Here is a 23,704-nt window from a genome sequence, read left to right on the forward strand (position 1 = left end):
AGTGGCAAGATGCAGAATACTCAGCTTTAGACCCTTGTCTTTCAGAGCTCCAGATGGACAATGTTATCCCTGGGGATGCAGAATCCCACCCAGACCTGGAGAATCAGAACCTGCAGTTTAACAGGATCCCTGAGTGATTAAAGCACTGGTTTACTGGGATGAGAGCTTCTCGTTAAACTCACTGCAAGGAGCACTGACATGACGCTGAAACAAAGAATATTACCGTGAAGGCTTGAAGCCCAGAACATTCCCCTGCACTGGCCGAGGGCGTGGGATGGAGAGGTAGGTGGGGGGGCAGTGTGAGCATCTGCTCAGTTACTGGAAAAAAGACATGTTCCTTGCTGATTATAAGAGAAACGCAAATCAAAACTACCATGAGATACCACCTCACACCAGTCAGAATGGCCATCATTAATAAATCCACAAATAACAAGTGCTGGAGGGGCTGTGGAGAAAAGGGAACCCTCCTGCACTGCTGGTGGGAATATAAACTGGTACAGCCACTATGGAGAACGGTTTGGAGATACCTTAGAAATCTATACATAGAACTTCCATATGACCCCACAATCCCACTCTTAGGCATCTATCCAGACAAAACTCTACTTAAAAGAGACACATGCACCCGCATGTTCATTGCAGCACTATTCACAATAGCCAGGACAGGGAAACAACCCAAATGTCCATCGACAGATGATTGGATTCGGAAGATGTGGTATATATACACAATGGCATACTACTCAGCCATAAAAAAGAATGACATAATGCCATTTGCAGCAACATGGATGGAAATAGAGACTCTCATACTGAGTGAAATGAGTCAGAAAGACAAAGACAAATACCATATGATTTCACTTACAACTGGAATCTAATATCCAGCACAAATGAACATCTCCTCAGAAAAGAAAATCATGGACTTGGAAAATAGACTTGTGGCTGCCTGATGGGAGAAGGAGGGAGTGGGAGGGATCGGGAGCTTGGGCTTATCAGACACAACTTAGAATAGATTTACAAGGAGATCCTGCTGAGTAGCATTGAGAACTTTGTCTAGATACTCATATTGCAACAGAACAAAGGATGGGGGAAAAAATGTATACATGTAAGGATAACTTGATCCCCTTGCTGTACAGTGGGGGGGGAAAGACATGTTCCCAGAGAATTTAAAAACAAGTATACATAGAGTTCCTGTTGTGGCATAGCGGAAACGAATCCGACTAGGAACCATGAGGTTGAGGGTTCAATCCCTGGCCTCGCTCAGTGGATTAAGGATCTGGTGTTGCCGTGAGCTGTGGTGTAAGCTCAGGACAGCTCAGATCTGGCATTACTGTGGCTCTGGCGTAGGCTGGTGGCTAAGCTCAGATTCGACCCCTAGCCTGGGAACCTCCATATGCTGCGGGTGTGGCCCTAAAAGGATAAAAGACAAAAATAAATAAATAAATAAAATAAATAAAAGCAAGTGTACAAAACACTCAACACCCTCATGTGGTACTGGCAATTCCAGCTGAAATCAGTGGTGACATCCTCCAGTGGAGCAGGGAGTGGGGGACAGGGCCAGGCCAATCACAGGTTCCCGCTTGATGGGGCAGCATATCCTCACCAGGACCTGCCTGCTCAGCACTTCTCTGCCAAGGGCAGCCACAAAGGTGTTTCTTCCTCTCCATCTTCATCAGTTATAGCTCTTGCATCTCCCCACAGCCTTTTAATTTTCCAATTCCACAAAGACTCCACTTGGAGACATTGAAGGTCAGCTGTTTGTGCAAACAAACCTCTTCCCTTTAGCAAACCGCTCAGTGACCTGACTAGTCTGCTTCCACCTTGATGTATGATGTGCTGGACAGAAGACCAGTCCCCGTCTGGTCCTGAGGAGGCTGGTGCTGCCCTCATGGGTCTCACTGCCTCCCTCACCTCAACTGCCTCCTCTGTGCAGAGGCGGGTAGTAGGGAGAGAAGGATCTGGACTCTGTCAGCTGCGAGGAGGCCGGGGCATGTTATCTGTACCTTCTGAGTGGCTGATGACTCTCTGAACCTCTCGTGTGGCCTTTCATGAGGAGGGGACAAGTGCCAAGGGCAGGCACTGCCCGGCAGCTGTGTCATGCGCAGGGCATGCAGCCTCGCTAGTCCTCAGGAAGCCCTGCTTATCCCCGCCCAGGCCCTATGTTGCCATTAGGGGCCACTGAACCCTTTCAGTGATAAATTATCCTCCAAGTGCATTTTGTCATTCTGGCTTCTCTATGGTTCAGCTCAGCCTAACAGAAGCCCAATTAAACGAGTCTGAATGAATATGCATGTTCAAAGCCGGTTCTTTAATCTTATCTTTAATGTATGTTGAGCAAGAGGAAGAATGTATTTGAGTGTAACAAAAAGAAATGAGGCCAAAGAGGACTATTTCTTTCTGGGTGTGATTATCTTATGAGGAATTAGAATCTGTTTCATTAAAAACAAAGAGGCACCCACCTCTGTGTCCTATATACTCACATCAACCTCCCCCCCACCCAGGCCCCTGGTCAAGGATGTTGTCTTTTGTGATTTTCTTCTGCTTTGAACAACGACTGCATGAATTCATGTTTGTTCTCTTTTTCTCTTTCTCTCTCCCCTCACCCCCTCCTCACCCCACACACAGAGCTATGTTCTAGTTAGTCTTCCAGGAAACCCCAAGAGACCAAAGAAAGTCCACAGGATCCCAGTCTGCGATACCAGAGTGCTTGGTACAGAGCTACTGGAGTCCACAGCTCCTATAGTGGAGTAGGAATATTCTTGTTCCTACTAACCATGCGGTTAAGCAGATTGCAATGTGCTCAAAAGACTCCACACGGATGCTTCATTTCCAAGAAGAAAATCTAATTTCTTCTCCTCACTATTCCTATTTTCCTCTAAGTAGCTCTTCTCAGCCTTATGCAATAGCGTCAATTCAGGTTGAACAAGCTGTAATTATATTCAGGTGTAAGGAGCGCACAGACTGTACAGAGTTTCCTTCTCTCTACCTGGCAGGTGAGGATCTCATTAAGAAGGCTCTGGGGAAGGAAACATTGGCCTGGATCACAGTGGAGGAAAGAGTGCTCTGGGATTCGAACCACTTCCATGATTTGTGACAGAGATGACAAGTCATCTCAAGTATACCTAGCTGACTGCAGTAAGCGATTGTTTTGGAATTGGGCTCAAGTAAATTCTGTTGAGGCTGAGTCTGGGCTCAGTGGGAGAGAGTGCTGTGCTTGATTAGTGATGTCTGAAATGGGCAGGGGTTAGTGAGTGGTGTTATGTAGCCAAAAACACCATTCTTGATCGAAAAACAATTTCAAGGAGGAATGTGTAAATAGCAGCCTGATGGTAAACAGCTCAAGTGCAAGCCCATGCCTTTTGTATCTGTGTCCTTCTCAGTGCCCAACACTTAGCACAGGCTCCTAAATATTAATAACCTCCTGTCATTTCATGTCTGCAAGAGAAGCTGATTTTTCCCATCTCCCGTTACCTTAATAATGCTCTGGCAGGTGGAGAGAGGCAGGCCGACCAGGCTGGTGCCATTTATGGACATGATCTGGTCCCCGATATTCAGCTTCCCTGACTTCTCTGCTGGTCCTCCGTGCATCATGTTGGCTATGATCACGGTTGGCAAGATGGATCCCCAGCCAGACTCCACAATCACCACACCTAGGATTTCCCCCTTCTGCTTCTCTATGAAGACCTGAAAGGAGAAAAACACGGAGGAAGCCTGAGTCAGCCATCACCCCGTGTAGCAACAGAAATCAAAGCACTGCCCCTCTTCCTGTCTTGACTAAACACGACAGACATGTCCCTGATGACTGCACCCCAAGCGAGCCCTGTCTTCTCTGTAGTCCACAGCATTTGGAATTTTAAGAAACAATGTGATGCAGTCTCATAGCCTTTTTTATAATTCTTATTCCATATAAGCAATCCTGCCTTGGTGACATAACCATGAGGGGCATCATGTGGGTTTTTTCTTACAGTCCTTAGTGAAGTAGAAGAGAGACTGTGTGGGTGGGGGCTTCTGTGGTGCGCTATGGTTTCCAGAATAGCTTTCAGATTCTACGCACAGGTCCCCTCTTCCACAGAGCCTCACAAATTCTCTTAAGGTTCTTGAGTTAAAAATAAATATACATTACAGAAACGCTGCTCTGCAAAGAGAAAGCTGAGAAAAAAGAACAAAAAAGATTGGAAGTGCAAAAACAAAGACCATGGCTCTAGATACATGTAATTTTTGGGTGGCTTTTCCCAGCTGGGCAGAGCACTTGGAAGCTAATTTTGGACACTTGCAGTCTGATAAGGCAGAGATACCAGCTAGGGGTAACACGCTTCTTGGAAGCAACCAACAAGGAGTGTGAGTGTGGCGTGTTGTGTGTTTGTTTATTCATATTTACAGATCCATATATGCTTAAACACACACTGGAGTGGGGACAGCTAGGGCCTGACAAAGCCCCCTTCATGGAGCTGGGTCCCTTTCCCCCTGCTGCTTATGCTTGCAACTGGCTCCTTCCCTGGAGAACTGCTCTTAGCCAAATGGGAGATAGCACTTGCACCACCTGTTACAGATTCAACCGTGTCCCCTGCACCCCCGCCCCCAATTCATATGCTGGAGTCCTAACTCCCAGGACCTCTGAGTACCACCTTGCTGGAGACACAGGGTCTTTTCATAGGGAGTCAGGCTAAAGTTATGGGGGTGGGTCCTAATTTGATATACTTATCAAAGGGGGAAATGTGGGTACAGAGACATGCACAGAGTGAAGACCCAGTAAGAAGACAGACATCTACATGCCAGTGAGAGCGGCCTGGGTCAGGTCTTCCCTTCACAGCCCTCGGAAGGAACCAGCCCTGCCGACACTTTGATCTCAGACTTCCCGCTTCCAGAGCTGTGAGGCAATACATTTCTGTGTTTGATACCCCGGGCTGGGGGGACTTTGTCATGGCAGCCCACGCACGCTAACACACTGTGTCTGACCTCAGTGTCAGTGGTGGGTTAGCACATGGTACACAGGCCTGCCAGCTCTTGTGGCTCCAGGTGGGACAAGCCTATCCTATGATGTGTGACCTGGAGCGTCCCTTTGGATCAGAATGATGCTCATCACCGCCCTGCTGCCCACACTCACTTTTTCCAGAGTGCACCCTCCTCCCAAATCCCTGAATAAGAATTCCTGACTCAGGCTGTGCTTCCAGAGAACCTAGGACACCTAACATAGGTCAGTGGATTAAAAAAATCACTTTCTCAATCCACTGGAGAAAGCCCAAGCCCTTTGCCTCAGCTGGACCGTCAGGCCCTCCAGTTCTGACTCATGCTGCTGGCTCCTCACATCCTCTCCTCCAGCCACGCTGCCTCATTCATGGCTCCCCAAACAATGCCCCAGCTTGCAGAGCATGATGCTTCTGTTACTTTGGTCCAGCCCTCTGCACTATACTTTCCAAAGAATACCCAGACCTCAGGCCAGCTCAGAGGGCTCACTTTCATCCAGACACTCCTGTGGAGCTCAGTACTCATCATCGGAGACCCAAGATTGGCTCCACTCTGCCAGGCACAGCTGTCTCTGGCCTGGCACCATCATTTAAAATCTTCCTTTTGGGGAGTTCCCATCGTGGCTCAGAGGAAACGATCTGACTCGTACCCATGAGGACAAAGGTTTGATCTCCGGCCTCGCTCAGTAGGTTAAGGATCTGGCGTTGCTGTGAGTTGTGGTGTGGGTTGCAGACGCGGCTTGGATCCAGTGTTGCAGTTGCTGAGGCTGTGACATAGGCTGGCAGCTGTAGCTCCGATTCAACCCCTAGCCTGAGAACCTCCACATGCCATGGGTACAGCCCTAAAAAGACCAAAAAACAAGTAAATAAATAAAAATAAAATCTTCCTTTTAAATGTGCCCTTTCCTAGACTGGGGCCTTGGCAAGAGTAGGGTTCAGGTCCTTCCTGCCTCTGCAACCCTCCCCTAAGTGGTCCTGGATTGCAGAGGGCAGAAGATGCCCTGCCTCAAAGGCCATGCCCTCAGCTGCAGACTTTAATACCAGGGCTTCACATGAAGGGGAAGAGAGATGGGCCTGAGCCCTTAGCAACATCCTATGAATGCCACCCTCATCAACCCAGCCACTGCGTCTTCCCTTCCACAGCGGGTCCAGCTGGCCCAGCTCTGGGAGCAGCTTCAGGCAAGTACCTACATCTTTGCAGTTTTCCGACTTGGAGAAGTGGATCAGATCGTCGTTGTACATGTCCTGGGTGTTGAGCAGGTCGCTGTACTCCTTCTGGCTGAGATCTTCGGGGTTAATCCCGTTGGCCCTGAGGAATTCCTGGTATGCCACGCTAAATGCCTGCCCAATGGACTGTGCGATCAGCTGGGCCTGGAGAGGAGCCAGAGAGGGAAGACAGAGGTCAGCAGGGCAGTGCTGCTGGGGACCTGGGTCCTGTCAGGACTGTGGAGTCTCCATGGGGCACCATGTGCCTGCTAGACATTTCAAAATGAGTGCGGACATTGTTTTTTGGCCACACCCACAGCAGGTGGAAGTCCTGGGGCCAGGGATTGAAGTTGTGCCTTATCAGTGACAATGGCTGGATCCTTAATCTGTGAGGCCACTGGAGAACTCCAGTGGGGACATTTTTGGTGATGCCAGTGATCACTAGGGAGCTCCTGGCATTTGGTGGCTAGGACTCAGGGATGCTGGACTTACTGCCATGCAAAGCACAGTCCCACAGAGTCCCACAGAGGATGACTTGTTCTACATCCTGCAAGGTTTTCAAATATCTTGAAATTGCCAGACTTTCATGTATATGTAACGCCTATGTCTCATCACCTGAGTCTAGGACTCAACCCTCATTCATATAAAAACACAAGACCTTAACTGCATGGCTCTAATACACTCTGAACATTCCATGGATACAATTATTATATAAACTGAGAGAACGCCAGCTTTTGTTTTGTCCAGCACTTTACTGCAATTAAGCGCCACGACTTTGGAAAATCATCAGCATGAATGCAACTGGCAGGATGTGGGCTGCTGATATATCTATTCCCATCAGCTTGCATGCTGTCTGCATAGCACGGTGGAGCTGCATGTGTGTGTCTATCTGCCTACCTTGCTACCTATTGATTTCCTTATTTAGCCCTTAATTCAAATTCTTTTGCTTTGTCTTCCCCCGGCACATGGAGGTTCTCAGGGTAAGGGTCAAATCAGAGCTATAGCCGCTGGCCTACGCCACAGCCACAGCAACGTGAGATCCGAGCCATGTCTGTGACCCACACCACATCTCACAGCAATGCCGGATCCTTAACCCATTGAGTGAAGCCAGGGATCGAACCCTCGTCCTCATGGATGCTAGTTGGGTTCATTAACTGCTGAGCCATGACGGGAAGTCCCTAAAATTTTAAATAGAAAGTGTTTACCACATTCAGCTGAATACTGTGCTCTCATATCCAAACTCATTCATCAAGTAGGCATAAGCATCTGATGATTCCATTATTTTTTCTGGAATGGCTGGGCTCAAGCATTTACATCTAGTAGTTAAGAACAATTTCATTTTAGCTTGCTTTTTTTTCTCCTTTATATTAGTTACATCTAGAGCAATACTTTGGCTATTTTGTGAAAACAGTGTTCACAAAGGAAGGTTATATTATCTATGAATTGCTTTTCAGGACAGTAATAGGACATTACTAAATATTTATTATGTTTAGGGACTCTTGGTTCCAAGAGAGTTGAGAACCTTGATCTGGTCCAACCCTCTGTTTTCCAAGGGAGGAGACTGAGGTCCAGAGACACCAAGGAACCTTCCCAAGGTCACATGGACCACAGGTCAGGAACTCTGCTTTTATTCTTCTTTCTCCTGCATTAATTAATCAACATTTCGCCCTGGGAGAGCCAGGAGCGACTGAGCACTTCTTATGAGCCTATGCTGTGTTAAACGCTATACAAGCACCACCACGCAAATCCTGACGTCAAGTCTATGATGTAAGTAGGACTGGGCCACAAGCTATCATCCTAAGCTTTGAAGGCAGCATTTCAGAATTCAGAAATATTTAAATTTGAGAAAGAACAGGATGCATATATCATATATTGGATAAAAGCCCCATTAGAGCCTGGAGAAGTCCCTTATAAATGATCACCAGTAACATTCCTGCAGCTAAATGTGTAAGAGTCATGGTAAGCTGGATAAATCCTATAAAGTGTCTCATGGCAGCTCAGAGTAGGTTTATCAGCTAATTGAGTACAAAAATTCCTTTTGTTTGTCAGAGCTCTCAGACTTTGCCACCGTGGGTCTGTTTTATTTGTTCCTATCGGACAGACTGGGAAAAGGAAGTTGAGAGCTTCAGTTGGGGTGGGAGGGGTGGGGTGGGGACTGGGAATCCTGGCAGCCCGATTCCAGAGCCCACCTCCTCTCTATAAAATTCTAGGGAGTAGAAAACCCACAAAATAAGAAAAAGCTCTAGGGCAATGTTTTAAACACACACACAGCTCTCACCTCCACTCCTCCTTTCCCTCCCTTTGCTAATGTTTGCTAAAAGCAGCTAACTAACAGTGGTATCCTGTGGCTGGGAAAGAAATGCTTAACTTTTTTCACTTTGAGAATCTGGTGACTTCACATGCCACAAGTCACATTAAGGACCACCTCCCCCCTCCACTTCCTGCCAAGGCACTGCTGTGGGGATCAGAAGCACATGCGGACATTCTGAAATGTGTGTCTGAGACCACGGCCAGTGGGCCTCCTGGCCATCATGAGCAGATGCACCTGGCGAATGCACAGGCTACTGGTGTCTATGCCACGTCCACCGGAGTCACACAGCAGTGCCTTCTACAGCAGCTCAGCAGCCGCCCAACAGCTACATGGAAGCAGGATTCACATCGGCTCTCCCAGGCCTGGAGCCCACACCCTCCTCTGTCTTGGGCTTTGGAAGCAAAGTAATAAAATTCCCAGATCCACTCTTGCCTCCTCATCCTTCCCCTTCATCACTTGCCCCTATGGACCCAAAGGAGCCCAGAGGAAAAAGAAAGCCCTCCTTAGGAGCACCAAGACGGGGGGGTGGGGGTGGCAGAAGGTCATACCGGGACCCTCCTGCCTGGTGAGAAGAGCTAGCTCCCCCTTTCCCCGGGCCTCCAGGACATGTGAAACCAGACTCTAAACACAACCCCTTTGGAACTTTCCGAGAACCTTCTAAACTCGTTCACTCTCAGTTTATGAGTTTGGCTGCAGCTTTAGAGGAAGAGCAGGGAAAATGGCCAGAACAGGCGCAGCAAGCTCTCTGCCTGCTCAGCGCCCCTGTCCCTGGGGCCACTTTCTAGAGAACTGGAAGAGGAAAGGGTGGTACAGTGGTTGGGTCTCCTCTTCGTGGCTACAGCCGTGACCGCTCTGGTTCCCTGGAGAAAAGCAGCTCGCCTCTGACTCTTAACTTTTCGGAAGAAGGCCATTTACTGCCGCTCAATGAACACTCTCCCAGAGAAAAATGACCCCTTTTAAGGAACCAAGGCTACCAAAGGCAATTTTCTTTAAGTAGATAAGGGCTCTCCGCTCAATACGAGAAACAGAGCTTATTACACTGTGGCAGGAGGAAAAATGAGCCCAGTCAATGGCACTGATACGGCCCTCTTGAGGGATGCTCTGTAGTTCAAGACTATGGTGGAACTGTGGCTCTGGCCCGGGGGGAGTCGTCAAAGCCTGTGAGGCTTTGGGAGAAGCATGGGTGCTAATGCAGCTTGAAGCCTGGTGGCCTGGCCAACAGTTCCATTGACAACTGGGGAAGAAGGCTGAATAGAAGAATGGGCCCCACCTCTGTTGTAAACTAATTTTCTCTGCTGATTTTTATCACCTGGAGAGATGGGCATCTGAAACCACTAGTTTTATGACTGGAAGAGCAGCTGGTTTTCCTAAGGACTAGGAGTGAGTGAGTGGTGCTCTTGCCACCTGGTGCGAAGGGGCAGGGATCCTAACTTTCCTATTAGGAAAGGACGGTCCTGCACATCCAAGAACTGTCCTCCTCAAAGACCCTAGTGACCAGGTAAGACCTGTTTGGGCCCCTATGGGTCTGAGTGAGTTCTTGCCACTCTTCTCTCCTCTGAGTGGCTTGCCTCCTTGCCTTTCCTCAAAGGACATCCCCAGGCCCCTACCTCAGGGTCTTTGCACCTGCTCTTTCCTCAATTCTGTTGAGGCCTCTGCGCAAATGTCACCTCAGAAAGGACTGTGTACATCACTCTACTTGAAATAGCCCCTGACCCTCTATCCCTTGACCTAGTTTAATTTTTCCTTATCAAATTTTGTTACTTAATTTTATATTAGGTCTATTTACTTTCTACCACTCTATCACCTTCCTGATGAGTACTTTTGTCTATTTTATTCAGCCTCATATACTAGGCTAGAATAGTGCTTGGACATGTAGTAAGTACTAAATCATTACTTGCCTCACGTCTGATTAACGTTCGGAGAACCAGAGGGAAACTTCCTACCCAGAACAGCCCATATGACATGGAGGGAGAAGAGGGGAAGGCCGCCCTTACGTCCTCAGACTCAAAGACGTGGCAGATCATCTTGTACTGCCTTTTTCCATCCTGGGACGGGTGAGAGGCTTCCACATTCTCCTGGGAGTTGGAGCGCGGCATCCGCCTACGGGCCATCAGCACAACGATGTTCCCAATGTCTGCGATGTAGGAAATGGTCCTCAGAGGGTGGTCCATCATCGTCTCCTGCAGGACAGAAGGGAGAGGATAGTAAGTCCAGCACAGCATCTAATGACCCATGAGCGCCTGCCACCCTACAGCCCAGCCAAACATGGTTCACACGCAGGGGGGCCCCCGGGGCTCACTGAAAAGGCCCTGTTGACAGATTCATGTGCACCCACCCAGGCCTGGGAGCAAGTCTCTTGGCTCATGATAACTCAGAGCAGGGAGTGGTCTGTGGTACATGAAAAGAAATTTCAATCATCTTACAACCAAGAGAGTCTCTGGTGGGGAAGTTAAAAAATAAGAAACTTGCACGTGATGGTTATATTTTGTGTGTATGTGTGATTTTATCTTTTTTTATTTTTTGGCTGTACCCATGGCATGTGGAAGTTCCCGAGACAGGGTCTGAACCTGAGCCACAGCAGTGACAGTAGCTGAATCCTTAACTGCTAGGCTGCCAGGGAACTCCTGCATATATGTGAGTTTAAACAAAAATTTTTAAAAGGCTAATCTGTTCAAGTTCACAAATCTTCTGATGAAAACTCAAGAGAATTATTAGCAAACAATATCCATGGTTTATTTTTCTCTTTGATCTTTAACAGCCCCAAGGCTCCCTACACCAAGTCTCTCTCCAGCCCCCACCCCAGCAGCAGGCACTGCAGACACCACCTTATAGCTCGTGGAAGGCAGCCTCTAGGGACAGCTGCTCTACAGACAAGGGCACAGTCTTCTAGTCGCTATGCTAAGCTTCACTCCCAGGGAAGGTTGGCGCCAGCTAATACCTGCGTGTCGGCGTTCAACACTTTGATTCTCTGCGTGGAAATGAAGAGATCCACCTCGGTCATTGGCTGAGATTCACCTTCAGGAGCCTGAGAAGGAAAATGCACCGAGGGAAAGCTCAGTACCTGACTGTGACCCAGGTGCACGGGAGCAGAGTTAGCTCACACACAGAGGCGTTGAGACACAGTCACCAGAACAGCGATGCAGACTCCAGAATTAGACTGCCAAGGCTGAAGGGACCACACAGAGGATGGACACGGGGACGGGAGTGAGCATCTCCAGGTTACAGGGAGAAATGCAGACTCCCCTTTGCTCCCCCCACCCAATGGAAGCAGTAACACACTGCAGGAGATCTGACTCTGAACAGTGACTGAGAATGGCACTTTCTGTAAAGGTTTTGGAGCCCAACAACAGAAGGAATAAGGGCGATTGACTCACAGCCCAGGACCCTGGAGAAGTCAGAGCTTGCTCCTGCTCAAGTGATGGGAGGCAATGTTTACAGCAGGTGCAAACAAGGCAATGGGAGGCGGTTCTGGTAAGAGGGTCTTTGTGTTCCCACACCACCCAAGCAACACAGAAGCAGTACCCCCCCCAAACCCAAGCTACCCTGTTAAGAAAGAACCCCAAAGTCTCAATGTCCCACGGGTAGCTCGCAGGCACCTAGAAGCTCCACGACCAAAAAAGCGCATCGGTCTGGTTCATTTAGGGCTTAACTCCGCACGCATGTCGTTATTAGCGAGTTTTCTTTTTTGCATCCAGCAATCTGACAAATCCACAAATCAAACATGACGAGAATTGAGCAGACCCAAGTCCCTGCCACGTGAATGCTCCTGAATGGTGGGAATTTCAGCACTATTGTAGGGTTTGTTTAGCATCCCCAATCTGCTCCCTGTCGTTCCTCTGAAGTGAAATGACTAATGAGCAACAGAAAACAGCCACTTTGGGCAACTGAGTTTTGAGAAACGTTGGCTTATGGGGCGGTTCAAAAAGAAATCTGAACAAAAACTTGCTGGATGCAGAAAACAAAAACACGAAATAAGGAAAAAAGGCAAAACATAAACAAATGAAAATAACGAAACAAAACAAAACAGGCATAACACCAAGCTGATGAAGTTGTTTGTACTGCACCTTCTTCCTGCTTTTGGCTAATTTCTGGGCCATCTGCTTAGCATGGAACAAACAGAGACAGGAGAACAGTTAGAAAAGAAATCTGCAGAGACTCAAAGTTGAAAAGGGAATTGACAAACTAATATCCACAGTGATATAAGCATTTCTGTGGGAGGAGGACTGGCTTTAAAAAAATCCCACTCTCTAACTGATCTCCTAAATCAGAATTTAGTAGGTGGCGCGGCTGTAAGAGAAAGGACATGTGTCAACTGCAACTGATGTTTTACAAGAACCAACTCTTGGCTCTGTGGATTTCCTTTACTGTGTGCCTGTCTTCTATTTCACTGATTGCAGCTTATATCTTTAATTATATTTTCTTTGGGTTTAATTTGCTGATTTTTTTCTAGTTTCTTAAGATGAAAACTTAAATTACACATTTTCTATTTTTTTCTGATATATTTATGTAACACTATGAACTTCCTTCTAATCTCCACTTTAGCTGCAATCTAAATGTTGTAATTTAATTATCATTTCATTCAAAACACTTTCTAATTTACACTGTGATTTCTTCTTTGAACTTTATTCAGAATTGTGTGTGTGGGGTTTTTTTGGTCTTTTTGTCTTTTTCAGGGCCGCACCCATGGCATATGGAGGTTCCCAGGCCAGGGGTCTAATTGGAGCTGTAGCTGCTGGCCTCCACCACAGTCATGCGGGATCTAAGCTGCGTCTGCAACCTACACCACAGCTCACAGCAACGTCGGATCCTTAACCCACTGAGCGAGGCCAGGCATTGAACTCACAACCTCATAGTTCCTAGTAGGATTTGTTAACTACTGAGCCACGATAGGAACTCCAGAATTTTGTTCTTAATATATTTGAAGATTTTCTAGCTATCGTTTTGTTATTGATTTCTGAATTGTTCTCCCTCTTTATCTATTGTAGTATTTCTCACCTTAAATTTGTGTACCAATAGAGACTATATACCTAACTGGAAATGGATTTAATATTTGTTCAAGATAGCATAGCTGAGGATAGACTGTCTAAAACTGAATTCTGGCTCTGCTACCTACTAGTCGTGTGGCTTGGAGCAAGCCACTTAATATCTCCATGCTTCAGTTTCCTTAACTGTAAAAATGATGGTAAAGAGAGTATCTGTTTTGAAGCTAAAAGGAACACAGTCAGTCCTTAAACGATGCGGTAGGGAGGGGGTGTTAGGGCAGGAACCACTGCATTGTTGAAAATCAACATACAACTTGTAATTGGTTGGGCCTCTGAAGACATAATTCGGTTCCTCTGTATCCACAGTTCTATACCCTTGGCTTCAACCAAATCACAGATTCAATCAATCCTGAACCACACAGCACTGTATCTACTCTACTATTAAAAAGTCCCGAGAGTTCTCTTTGTGGCTGAATGGTTAACAAACCCAACCAGGATCCATAAGGATGCAGGCCTGCTCAGTGGGTTGGGGATCCAACACCGTCGTTGAGAGGTGGTGTAGGTCGTAGACGCAGCTCGGATCCCATGTTGCTGTGGCTGCGGTGTAGGCCAGTAGCTGTAGCTCCAATTCAACCCCTAGCCCAGGAACTTCCATGTGCCGGGGGTGTGGCCCTAAAAAGTAAAAAATAAGAAAAAAAATTTAAAAAAAACCCATGCATAAGTAGACCAGTGTTGTTCAAGGGCCAACTGTATACACAATGTTCTCAGGACAGTGCTAAGTGTTATTAATAAGCACTCTCTTTGTGTTTGCTTTTATATGATTATGATGTTAGATGATCAGAATTTGCCTATGTCAGGATGCAATCTCTTGGCTTTGGCAAGGCCTGCTGTATATACACAGATCCTGCTTGCGGTGAGTCGGTGGCCAAATCACAGGCACTGCTTGGCGACTGGGTGGTGAGGGTGCAGTAAAAACTGCTCCCTCACGTCCTTGGTACTCACCTGGTAGGAAAAGCTCTCACCCTCAGCAGCACATCACTGTTGCATTAATGACTAAATGGTTGTCAGTACTACCTCACGGTGGAGAAACTGGACGATCAGCCAACCAAACGCCATCTAGCTAACCTAGGTGCATCCAGGGAAGTAGGGCAGGCCCACTCCCACACAGCTACCCCACAGCTCGTACTGGTGGTCACGAGTTCGTGGTGAACAGTCTGCTCTGGAAAAGTCTGAAGGCAGCAACTCCAAGCTGCACACAAGTTATCCTAACGGCTGCACACGACAGTGGACATATTTCCACATCTAAAAAGTGGCCCTGTCCTGATGTTATGTCACAGAGATTCCTGGATGGAATCTGAGAGTCCTGACGGGGGACGTTCTGATCTGCATTGGTTATAATCCCCAAATAGAGGACAGCTGTGAAAGTGCTAACAATTGTTTGTCTTCTACTACCTCCCCTGAAATGATATGGTGGGATTTTATGAGTTTCTATTATTTTTGATACCTAAACCTAACAGCCATTGGTCAAAATTCCTCACTCTAGGGAAGAGTGATCTGAAAAGGCGTTTTTCAAAGGAAAGTAAGTCTGCCACCAATGGAACGCCCAAATTCTGTTTTTTATTGGGATGGGTGATGAGGAAGGGGATCCAAAAGTCAAACCAAATTTCATGAAAGGCATTGAGACAATTTCTTTGAAGCTAAAAATATTTTATGTGCTTAGAGTAATACCACCTTTAAATCACTTATGATACTCAAGTGCCCTGAAACAAGTGAGAATTACACATTTAGACCTCACACTGGAAATGATGATGGGGCTGGGGCCAGAATGAGAGACTGGAGCATCAGAGAAAAGGTCTGAGAGAACCTTAAGGCCAGCATGCATCTTGAAGCAAGCAGTGACAACATCCATTTAAATCCTCATGTTTCATTGAGATTGATTATGGCTTACCACCCAGCAGGCTGTGGGGCAAAGGACATAATCTGCAGCACTATCCATCTCATCACTCGATCCACAATGTGTGTTGAGTACCTGCTGCTCTTAAGACCCATGCTGGGGATCTTCCTGACTCTTCTAGCTTTTCTCTCTCCAGTTGACATTTACTGAGCACTTGGTATATGCCAGTATCCCTCTAAGCATTTCACATGTATCAATGGAAAAGCTTACAACAATCCTGTGAGGTAGGCACTACATTACTCTCATCTTTCAGAAGAGGAAACTGAGGCACAGAGAGGCTAATTAACTTGCCCAAGGTCACACAGCTATTAAGGGTCAGAAGAGATATTCAAAGCTTGGAAGCCTCGCTGTATGTTCCAATTGCTATTGTGCCATTTGGACAAGTTTCTCATCTATAAACTTCTCAGTCTGTCTGCAAAACGGGGTTAATAATACCTACCTCACAGGATTCCCCAACCCCTCCTTGTGGAGGAAGAAATGAGATAATGTGTGTGAGAGATCTACGAAGTGTCAATATCCTCTTTAGCAACCACAGACTTCTTCAAGTCAGATGGCAGATCAGATGGCTTAGACAGAACTATACTGATAAAAATTTTCAGTTTACAATTAAATCCTAATTTTTAACACTTAAAGAACATCTTTTCATAAAAGAAAGGAAAAATAGGATCTTTAGGGGAAGGCTAGTAAAGACATATATAAGAAAATTTGATAAAGAAGACTCCTTACAAAAATCTTGAACCAAAAAAATATCAGAACACCATTCGTGAGCTTCACAAATGCAGAAAGAAAATGAGACAAACACACTACACTCTGCGTGGACACGAAGAAATTTCTACGACTCTGGCAGTGTGTGGCAGTTCACCTTGCCTTCCAGGTGAGGAGCAGAGAATGAAGTGGGAATGAGGGTGGAGCGAAACATGGCGATGCAGTCAGAGAAAGGCAGGAAAGCGAGCTGCACTGGCTTGAGTCTGGTTCTCTAGAAGGGTGAAGGCATGATTTCCACACTGAGGGTGGGGGAGGGGGTGTCCTGCCTAGGGCACTTTAGATACTGACAGCTGGTAGGGCAAAGCTCTCTCCGGAAGGTTTTCTGAAAACTTGTTTAAATGAATCCTAGCAACCAGACTCTCAGTATCACCACAGTGATAATGCATGCTGCCTTCAAGTAATTGTGGATGCTTCTGGTTAAACAAAGGGAATTAAATCTCCTTAGTACAGGACTTCTCAGAGCCTTTAATAGGAAAACACATGTGGCAAATATCCAAAAAAGACCAGTTCTAAAGCGTTTCCTTTTTTTTGGTTTTGTTTTTGCTTCTTAGGGCCACCTCACAGCATACGGAGGGTCCCAGGCTAGGGGTAGAATCAGAGTTACAGCTGCCGGCCTACACCACAGCCACAGCAACACAGGATCCGAACCACGTCTGTGACCTACACCACAGCTCACAGCATTCCAGATCTTTAACCCACTGAGTGAGGCCAGGGATCAAACCCACAACCTCATGGTTCCAAAAATATGGAACGCTTCATGAATTTGTGTGTCATCCTTGCTCAGGGCCACGCTAATCCTCTCTGCATCATTCCAATTTTAGTATATGTGCTGCTGAAGCAAGCACTCTAAAGCGTTTCTTGAGCTTATGTGGAACCCCATCGTGAGCAGTGCTTGGCTTGACTGAAATGTGCAGAGCACAGCTAGAGAACGGAGGCTCCTTACTGCTAGATGCTCTGCCCTTCTCTCCTGTAGTAGGTCCTGAAGTGCAGGTAGCGTATATCACAGTCTCGGAGGGCTTATGAAAACAGATTCCTGGGCTCCACCACCCAAGTTTCCGACCAGGATGGAGCCTGAGAATCTGCATTTCTAACAAGTTCCTGGGAGCTGCTGCTGCTGGCCGAGGACCCCCACTTTGATGAGGACCACGGCTCTAATGCATTTCTAAATAATATAGGGGGCTTCCTGGAAGGATATTACTACATCTCAAAAATGATCAACGAAAAAGGCAGAAAGGATACATTAGGGAGGGTGTAAAGATGGAAAAAAAAAAAGCTTGAAAAAAATGATAGGTGTCCTCTAACTCTTCTACTGCATTCAGATGCACCTTATTTCTTACCTTCTGGTAGATGGAAAAGTTTTTTAATTTCAGATTCCTCAGCCTGACTTGTATCATTGTTACCTAACACTCCTCTTGGCTTCCTCTTTAGACTGCGTGTTTCTCAAGGTCAAGGGCTGGGTCTTGGTTGATTTTTATCTCCTAAGATGGCTATCACAGGATCCTGCACAGGGACAGTTTGCTTTTTGAGCCAAATTCATATCTAGCCGAATCACACCTTCCAATTCTCATTTCTCAATTTCCCACTCTGGCAAGTTAGCCTATAAATTCTTTGTTAAGAAAATCTTAATCCTTCAAACTCCAAGGATAAATCCAAAATCACTATTCAATTCCAGTCCACAGTCGGTGCTAAGTGAGTGACAGACACCACGTAATTGACAGACAGACCAGTAATGAAAGCCTGCTTTGCAATGGAGACCCAAGCATCAGGCTCAGGGCTAGCTCACAGAAAAAGCACCACAAACACATGGCCACAGAGAGACTCTCGCCTGGTGAGGCAGGTCTCACTCACATGCACAAACAAGCGATGCAGGCAGAGGAAAGAGAGGGGCAAGGTGGGTCCCTACGGGGAGGGAGGGAAAAAGGAACCCGCAAAACAAAGGAGGAAACTCTTCTGTCTGTGTAGGTGAGAGCAGCAGGTCAGGAATTACTCATCAGAGTGTGGTGAGGCTATTACATTACTAAATGGATTTCCACATAAATCCATGGAGCTTATTTCCCCGCCTTTCTTCCTGGGTGGATGTGGATATAAAAATCTGTAGCCTCATTCTGCTCTGCATTTCTCAAAGTGGCCTAGAGTAACTCATTCCTGAAAGGTCAGCCTCTCTTTAGGAAGAGAGTGTGGCACCACCTCCCTCAGAGACGCAAGCACCTGGGGCACCACCGTACGTGCTCCCTGTGAGACCACCCGAGTGGTCTGGACAAATGCTCTTGGCTCCTGGGTTCCCTGGGCAAACGATGAAGTCCATGGGCACCATCCTGACACAGTCACTTTCTAGGGGGCGTGGAAATAAACCCTGGGTTCTGAGCGCAGCCCTCTCCACTCACAATTGGAAAGAGCGTCAGGCTGGGTATAAAGGCAAACAATCTGACAGGCATTTAGACGGCTGTAAAAGGAACACGAGGCAGAAAATATTTAATGATAGGCAACAGTTCCTTCAGATGCACAGAAGCAGACTGCAAAATGATACTTATAAATGAAATGCCACCATTTAATTTTACCACTCTATAATGAACTCCTCACACCAGAGCAATTTGCTGTAAAAATAAATATATGTTTTCCAGATGCTTACTCTGCTCTAGGCAGGTCTCAAGTGGATTTATAATCAGAGAGCCTCTGTCTTGCCCATTCTGATTGACAAAGCCATCTAATTTTTTGTTCCAACGACTCGTGGCACTTCTGGATACCAACCAATCCTTTGAAACCTTTTGGGTTTCTCCTCAGGGAGCTGGACTTTCAAGAAGGGAAAAGGGCGCCCAGAAACCACTGTGGAAATTGGAAGGTATAAAGCACAGAACATTTGGTGAGTCGTGGCACTGGAGGAGGTCCTGGGATGCTGGCTCTTCCCCACTGCTGCTCTCCATTCAGACGATGTACCTGTGCCTGCTCCCCACCAAGGTCACCAAGTACACGTTATGTGTCACAGGGCAGCAGAAAGACAGACTCCAGCTGTAGGAGTCCAGGGCTATTTGGCAGGAGGCCAACAGACAGAACCAAGGACAAACATCTCAAAGCTACACGTAGCTTTTGGTCCTGGAGGTCTTCAATACTCTTGGGGGCCGACTATTGTTCTGGAGGATTCGCCTTAGCAGGCCCTGGCAGTGTGACTTGACAGGGAGCAGGGGGGCTCTAGCATTCTGGACGAGGTAAGTCTTTGTCACGAGGCTCCGTCCTGAACATTACAGGGTGTCAGGTATCTCTGGCCCTGGCCACCAGTGCCCGTAACCATGTCCCAGACCCCGTGACACTAGAGTGACAACCAAAAACACCCATTACCCATTTCCAAACACCTCTTTTGGAGGCCGTCCCCATCTGTCAGAGAACCATGCTGGGTCCCCACCCTCTCACGGATGCTGTGGGAACGAGTGGTACCAGTAACCTGAGAACTAAGTGCTGGGTCGAGAGAGCTCAGCTAAGTTACTCCCCGGTGCTGCTACCTCAGCACCCATTGTGTTTGGCCAAGAAGCCTGCGTGGGCCTGAAACTGACATTAGCTCCTTCATACAAGCAAGTGCCGTGGAGAGCAACCAGAAAATGTAAGCTTCTCAGAGGACCCCTGCATCGGCCCTTGTGATAACGTCTCCCCCTGCCTCCCAGGGCCTTCCCCATGTTTCCCCTGCCCCCAAATCAGACCCCTGGAGAGCTCGGAAAAGCCCCATTTTGGTTTCAATCGACTAATCTGGCTTTAGCCTGGGACCCTCAAAGCGTTCCACCCACGGAACCCAATGTGGGCACAGGGCCAGGTCCTGCCTGACCTTCCCACATGTCCCTCTAAGTGTGCATGTACTTCCTCTGAGTTAACAACTTCTCTATCTTCACTTCTCTTGTGGTGTTTTGCTCGCCACTCGGCACCCTGGGGGTCTACTTACCAAATATTAATACAACAAAATCATCACATGTTGTCTGGTAACTGTGGGACACGAGGAGCCAGAACTATGTCCCTAAAGACTGGTTTGAAAGTTCTCTGCTCTGTATGAAATAAGGCAGGTCAGTGCCTGAAAAGCAGCTTGTTCTTGTGAAGAGGTCTGTACGTTTTTGGTTTGAATGTCGAGATCCTAAATGAAGACGGAGGAGATTGGAGACATCTGTGGGTATTAATGTCAACCCTTTATGATAAGGGAGACAGTGAAAAGGCATCAGGCCAAGCTTGGATGCACAGCTCAACAGAAACCTGATGTTCTACCAGCAGCATGATTGAGTCTGAAAGACCCAGAGGGGGAGGAAGGTCCGCTTGACACACTGTCAGGGAGTTAGTTGTCTTGCTGGGAGTCACAGGGTGAGGTGCATTTCTGGGGATAAGGGGTGGGACCTCCCCACTGTCAATCACCCTGGGAGAGACTAATTTTAGAAGACGACGTGAAAACTACAGAAGCGGGCTTTGTGGAAGTAGGGTCTGAGGCACAGACGGGGTTTGTGCATCTCCGACGAAGTGATGGAGTGGGTCCCCGTTACATGGAAGAAACTGGTAGCCCCTGTCAGCAATGTTGGCATTGGGTCTGGCCTATTGCTATTGTGACAATCACCACCCTTGACGTAGTTGTAAGTTACTCTCTGGTTTATACATTCTAATTCCTAAACCGTCAGTGATATTATCAAAAGGTGCAGTGTGGGCTTACTGTTGCAGTGTGATTGGAAGTGAAGGGAAGGGCCCAACACTGAGCTCAGAAGAGCCATGTCTCCTCTAAGCACAGAGAGGTGGTAAGAGCAGCCAAGTGACTCCTGGAGGTCCCAGCAGCAGGAGGGACAGATAGCAGCTTGAGGAAGAAGCAATGAGAGAGAACCTGGGGACATTCACATAGCATCCTGGGAAGCTACAGAATTACTGGGCATCAGAGGGGGTACTCAAGGGCATCATAATTGGGCATCAATGACCGTGTTCAATATTTAGGGCATTGAAGAGCCTGGACATGTGAATAAGATGGGAATCAGCCAATTCAGGAGAACCAGAAGCAATACCCACGCTCTGAGTGACTTCCATGGCTGCTGCGCTCCCCTCCCCTGGGCTTTCAGACAGCATCTTGCCTCTCAAGGTCTCCCCACACTCCTGTGGCCCTTAGGACCCCACACCCCTCTTTCCTCCTCGAACACCCCCTGCATATTCACTGGCTTGATTCACTGCTCATTTGTGATGCTGAGCTGGAGGGTAAGGGTCTTGCTTTATAAATCACTATTCTGCCTCTTTATCAAGACCCTGCATAGCCTTGAACCTGTAAGTGCCCAGGAAATACTCTTCCCTTGATGGGGAGAGTAAGGACTCTCAGCTACAGCCAGCTGCTCATGCTTCTCATTCCACATGGCCAGACAAAGCCCGGGATGGAACTAGGGGATGTGTGAGAAAGGACACATGAAAAAGGGAAGGGTCCCTTGAGGAGGGACCAATGGAAACGGGATTGCACCAATTCTGTCAAGTCCTAACCTATGCCAACTTGCCCGAAATACCTGGCTCTGGTTTCAATGGTGATGCGATGCTTGTGACTCTAGGTGAAAACAGACTCAGGGGTTCTAGGAGCTGGTGGCACTTAATGGCACTTGAATGACATGATGGCATCATAAGGGTCTCTGTCATCCTTGGCTTGTCCATGATTCTAGGTGGTCCTGGCATCTTGGTGGAGTTTCTAGAGGTCTGTGTTTCCATGGGATCAAACTAGTTTTGGCTGGTTCCAACTAGTTGTGAATGATTTAAACTAGACACAAGTGGCTCTCCAGGGATCAAACAGGCTTGCTCCCTTTAAATCTTGATAAAACTGATTCAAACAGGTGATGACTGGTTTGAACTGGGTTAGCTCTGCACTGACTTGGTTCAGACTAACCAAGGTAGATTTGATCAAATGGTTCATGTTACCTGAAGCAAGCCAGTTCAGCCTAGCCTGAACAGGATCAGCTGGTTCAAAAGCAATGAGACCTCGTTTGAATCATGTATTTTAAGCCACTGATCTCCAGCTGTCAGTGCAAACACAGTGATACCGCTCTCATGTTGGAAATATAATACTTAAAATGTTGTCCTTCCTCATCTCAACTTTTCAAAGCTTATGATCATATGCAGTTTTTCCTTAAGACTGGCCCTTAAAAACAACCAAATTATATAGGATTTCTACATCAGGACTCCAGCGTATTTTGGAAATCTTTTTTTCCACTTAGAACTGTTAGCAGGTGTGTATGTAAGCACTGCCTGCCATGCCATCTCAGTCTACTCTCCTCTAAACTCGGCACTAGATACAAGAGGCATGAGGTGACCACTATGCAGGGCTCAGATGTCTGCCTCTGCCCCCTATCCTCCCCCCTCGGGACACACAGCACCCCCTCACCTTAATCCTGCTGACTGCTTCCTGGGCCTGCATCATGCGCACATTTTTGGAGGGAGTTTTGTCTGAGAGCAGCTGGGTGGAGCCAAGGTAATTGGCGGCAAAAATGATTCCATCGATCAAGTCCTCGGGGTCACAGGGTCCGGGAACTGTAACACAGAGAACCGCAGTGGTGAGCGAGGCCACTGCCCTACCCCCAGTGGCACCCAGTTTCCCCTGCTGCTCCCCACCAGCACAGGTGGGCCAGCTCCAGAGACCCCTGAGCATGTGCGTCTACCAGCTAGTGAAAACCATCTCTCTCTGGTCTACCTGTACCCAGCCCTCATTTTCAAAGAGAAAGAACAATCTCTTCTTAAAGGAATTTACTTCGCCCAGTCTACCGATTATGATAAACAATGTAAATATTTTAAAAACATGAAATACAACATTCAGTGACAAAGGATGTTGTTTTTCCTGTTAGACTGTGAGCTCTCTGGGGACAAAGAGTGTGTCACATTCATCTCAGGCTCTCGTGTGTCTGGTCTGTGTCTGTCACCCGGTGGGTATGAAATAAATGTTCGCTGGACAAATGGTTAGGTGAGCAGAAGGCTGTCTTATTTGAAAACCTCACTCAACATCAGTTCCTTTGCTTGCCACTTCTTCATGTCACCCCTTCCACTTTATCCATAATGGAGAAAAAATTTTATAAATTGGAAAAGTAAGTATTTGTGGGAGAATGTTTGGATTCCCAAAGTGGCCTGTGACCTGAAGTCTGCAAGAGAGATAACATTACCCCCGAGCCGTGGTCTCATGCTGCCAACCCTGCTGACTTACAGGCTATTATGGTCCAGCCGGGGGTCTGCATACCCATCAATTCCAGGGACAACTGGAATTTTCTGTTCTCATTCACCAGCCTTACAAATCAAGCCTTAGTTTTAAATATTTAATTTCGGGACATCTGATTCTTACCATAAACACCTGTAAACCCCACTGGAAATTAACATGTTTGGGACTAATATATAACTTTACAACAGAAGCACTAAGAAAGGCATTTTAATTCTGCAATGAAAACATGTGTTTTCTTTGGCTTGCATGCCAAATTTGGAAAGACTAAAATATACTTTTTAACCCACTGTTAAAACCTCAGCGTTTTAAATTAGAAAACTAGAAATGGAAACAATTTGCTTTTTCCTC

At 47.1% G+C, this 23,704-nt stretch overlaps 1 protein-coding gene across 5 annotated transcripts in view; it reads right to left on the reverse strand.

Moving 5' to 3' along the window:
* Positions 1–23,704, reverse strand: part of APBA1 (amyloid beta precursor protein binding family A member 1) — a 231,493-nt gene that overhangs the window by 11,527 nt on the left and 196,262 nt on the right. For 3 of the 5 annotated variants that reach the window (XM_021064677.1, XM_021064688.1, XM_021064683.1), the window contains 6 exons: positions 22,535–22,680; positions 12,537–12,569; positions 11,411–11,497; positions 10,467–10,652; positions 6,147–6,326; positions 3,463–3,675 (listed from right to left, as the gene is read on the reverse strand). In XM_021064677.1, the coding sequence (XP_020920336.1) occupies positions 3,463–3,675; positions 6,147–6,326; positions 10,467–10,652; positions 11,411–11,497; positions 12,537–12,569; positions 22,535–22,680 (845 nt within the window). The remainder of the gene's footprint in view (positions 1–3,462; positions 3,676–6,146; positions 6,327–10,466; positions 10,653–11,410; positions 11,498–12,536; positions 12,570–22,534; positions 22,681–23,704) is intronic. The other 2 variants (XM_021064697.1, XM_021064701.1) reach the window with 1 other exon arrangement.

The sequence above is a fragment of the Sus scrofa genome, chromosome 1, assembly GCF_000003025.6.
Source record: "Sus scrofa isolate TJ Tabasco breed Duroc chromosome 1, Sscrofa11.1, whole genome shotgun sequence".
Taxonomy (NCBI): Eukaryota; Metazoa; Chordata; class Mammalia; order Artiodactyla; family Suidae; genus Sus; species Sus scrofa.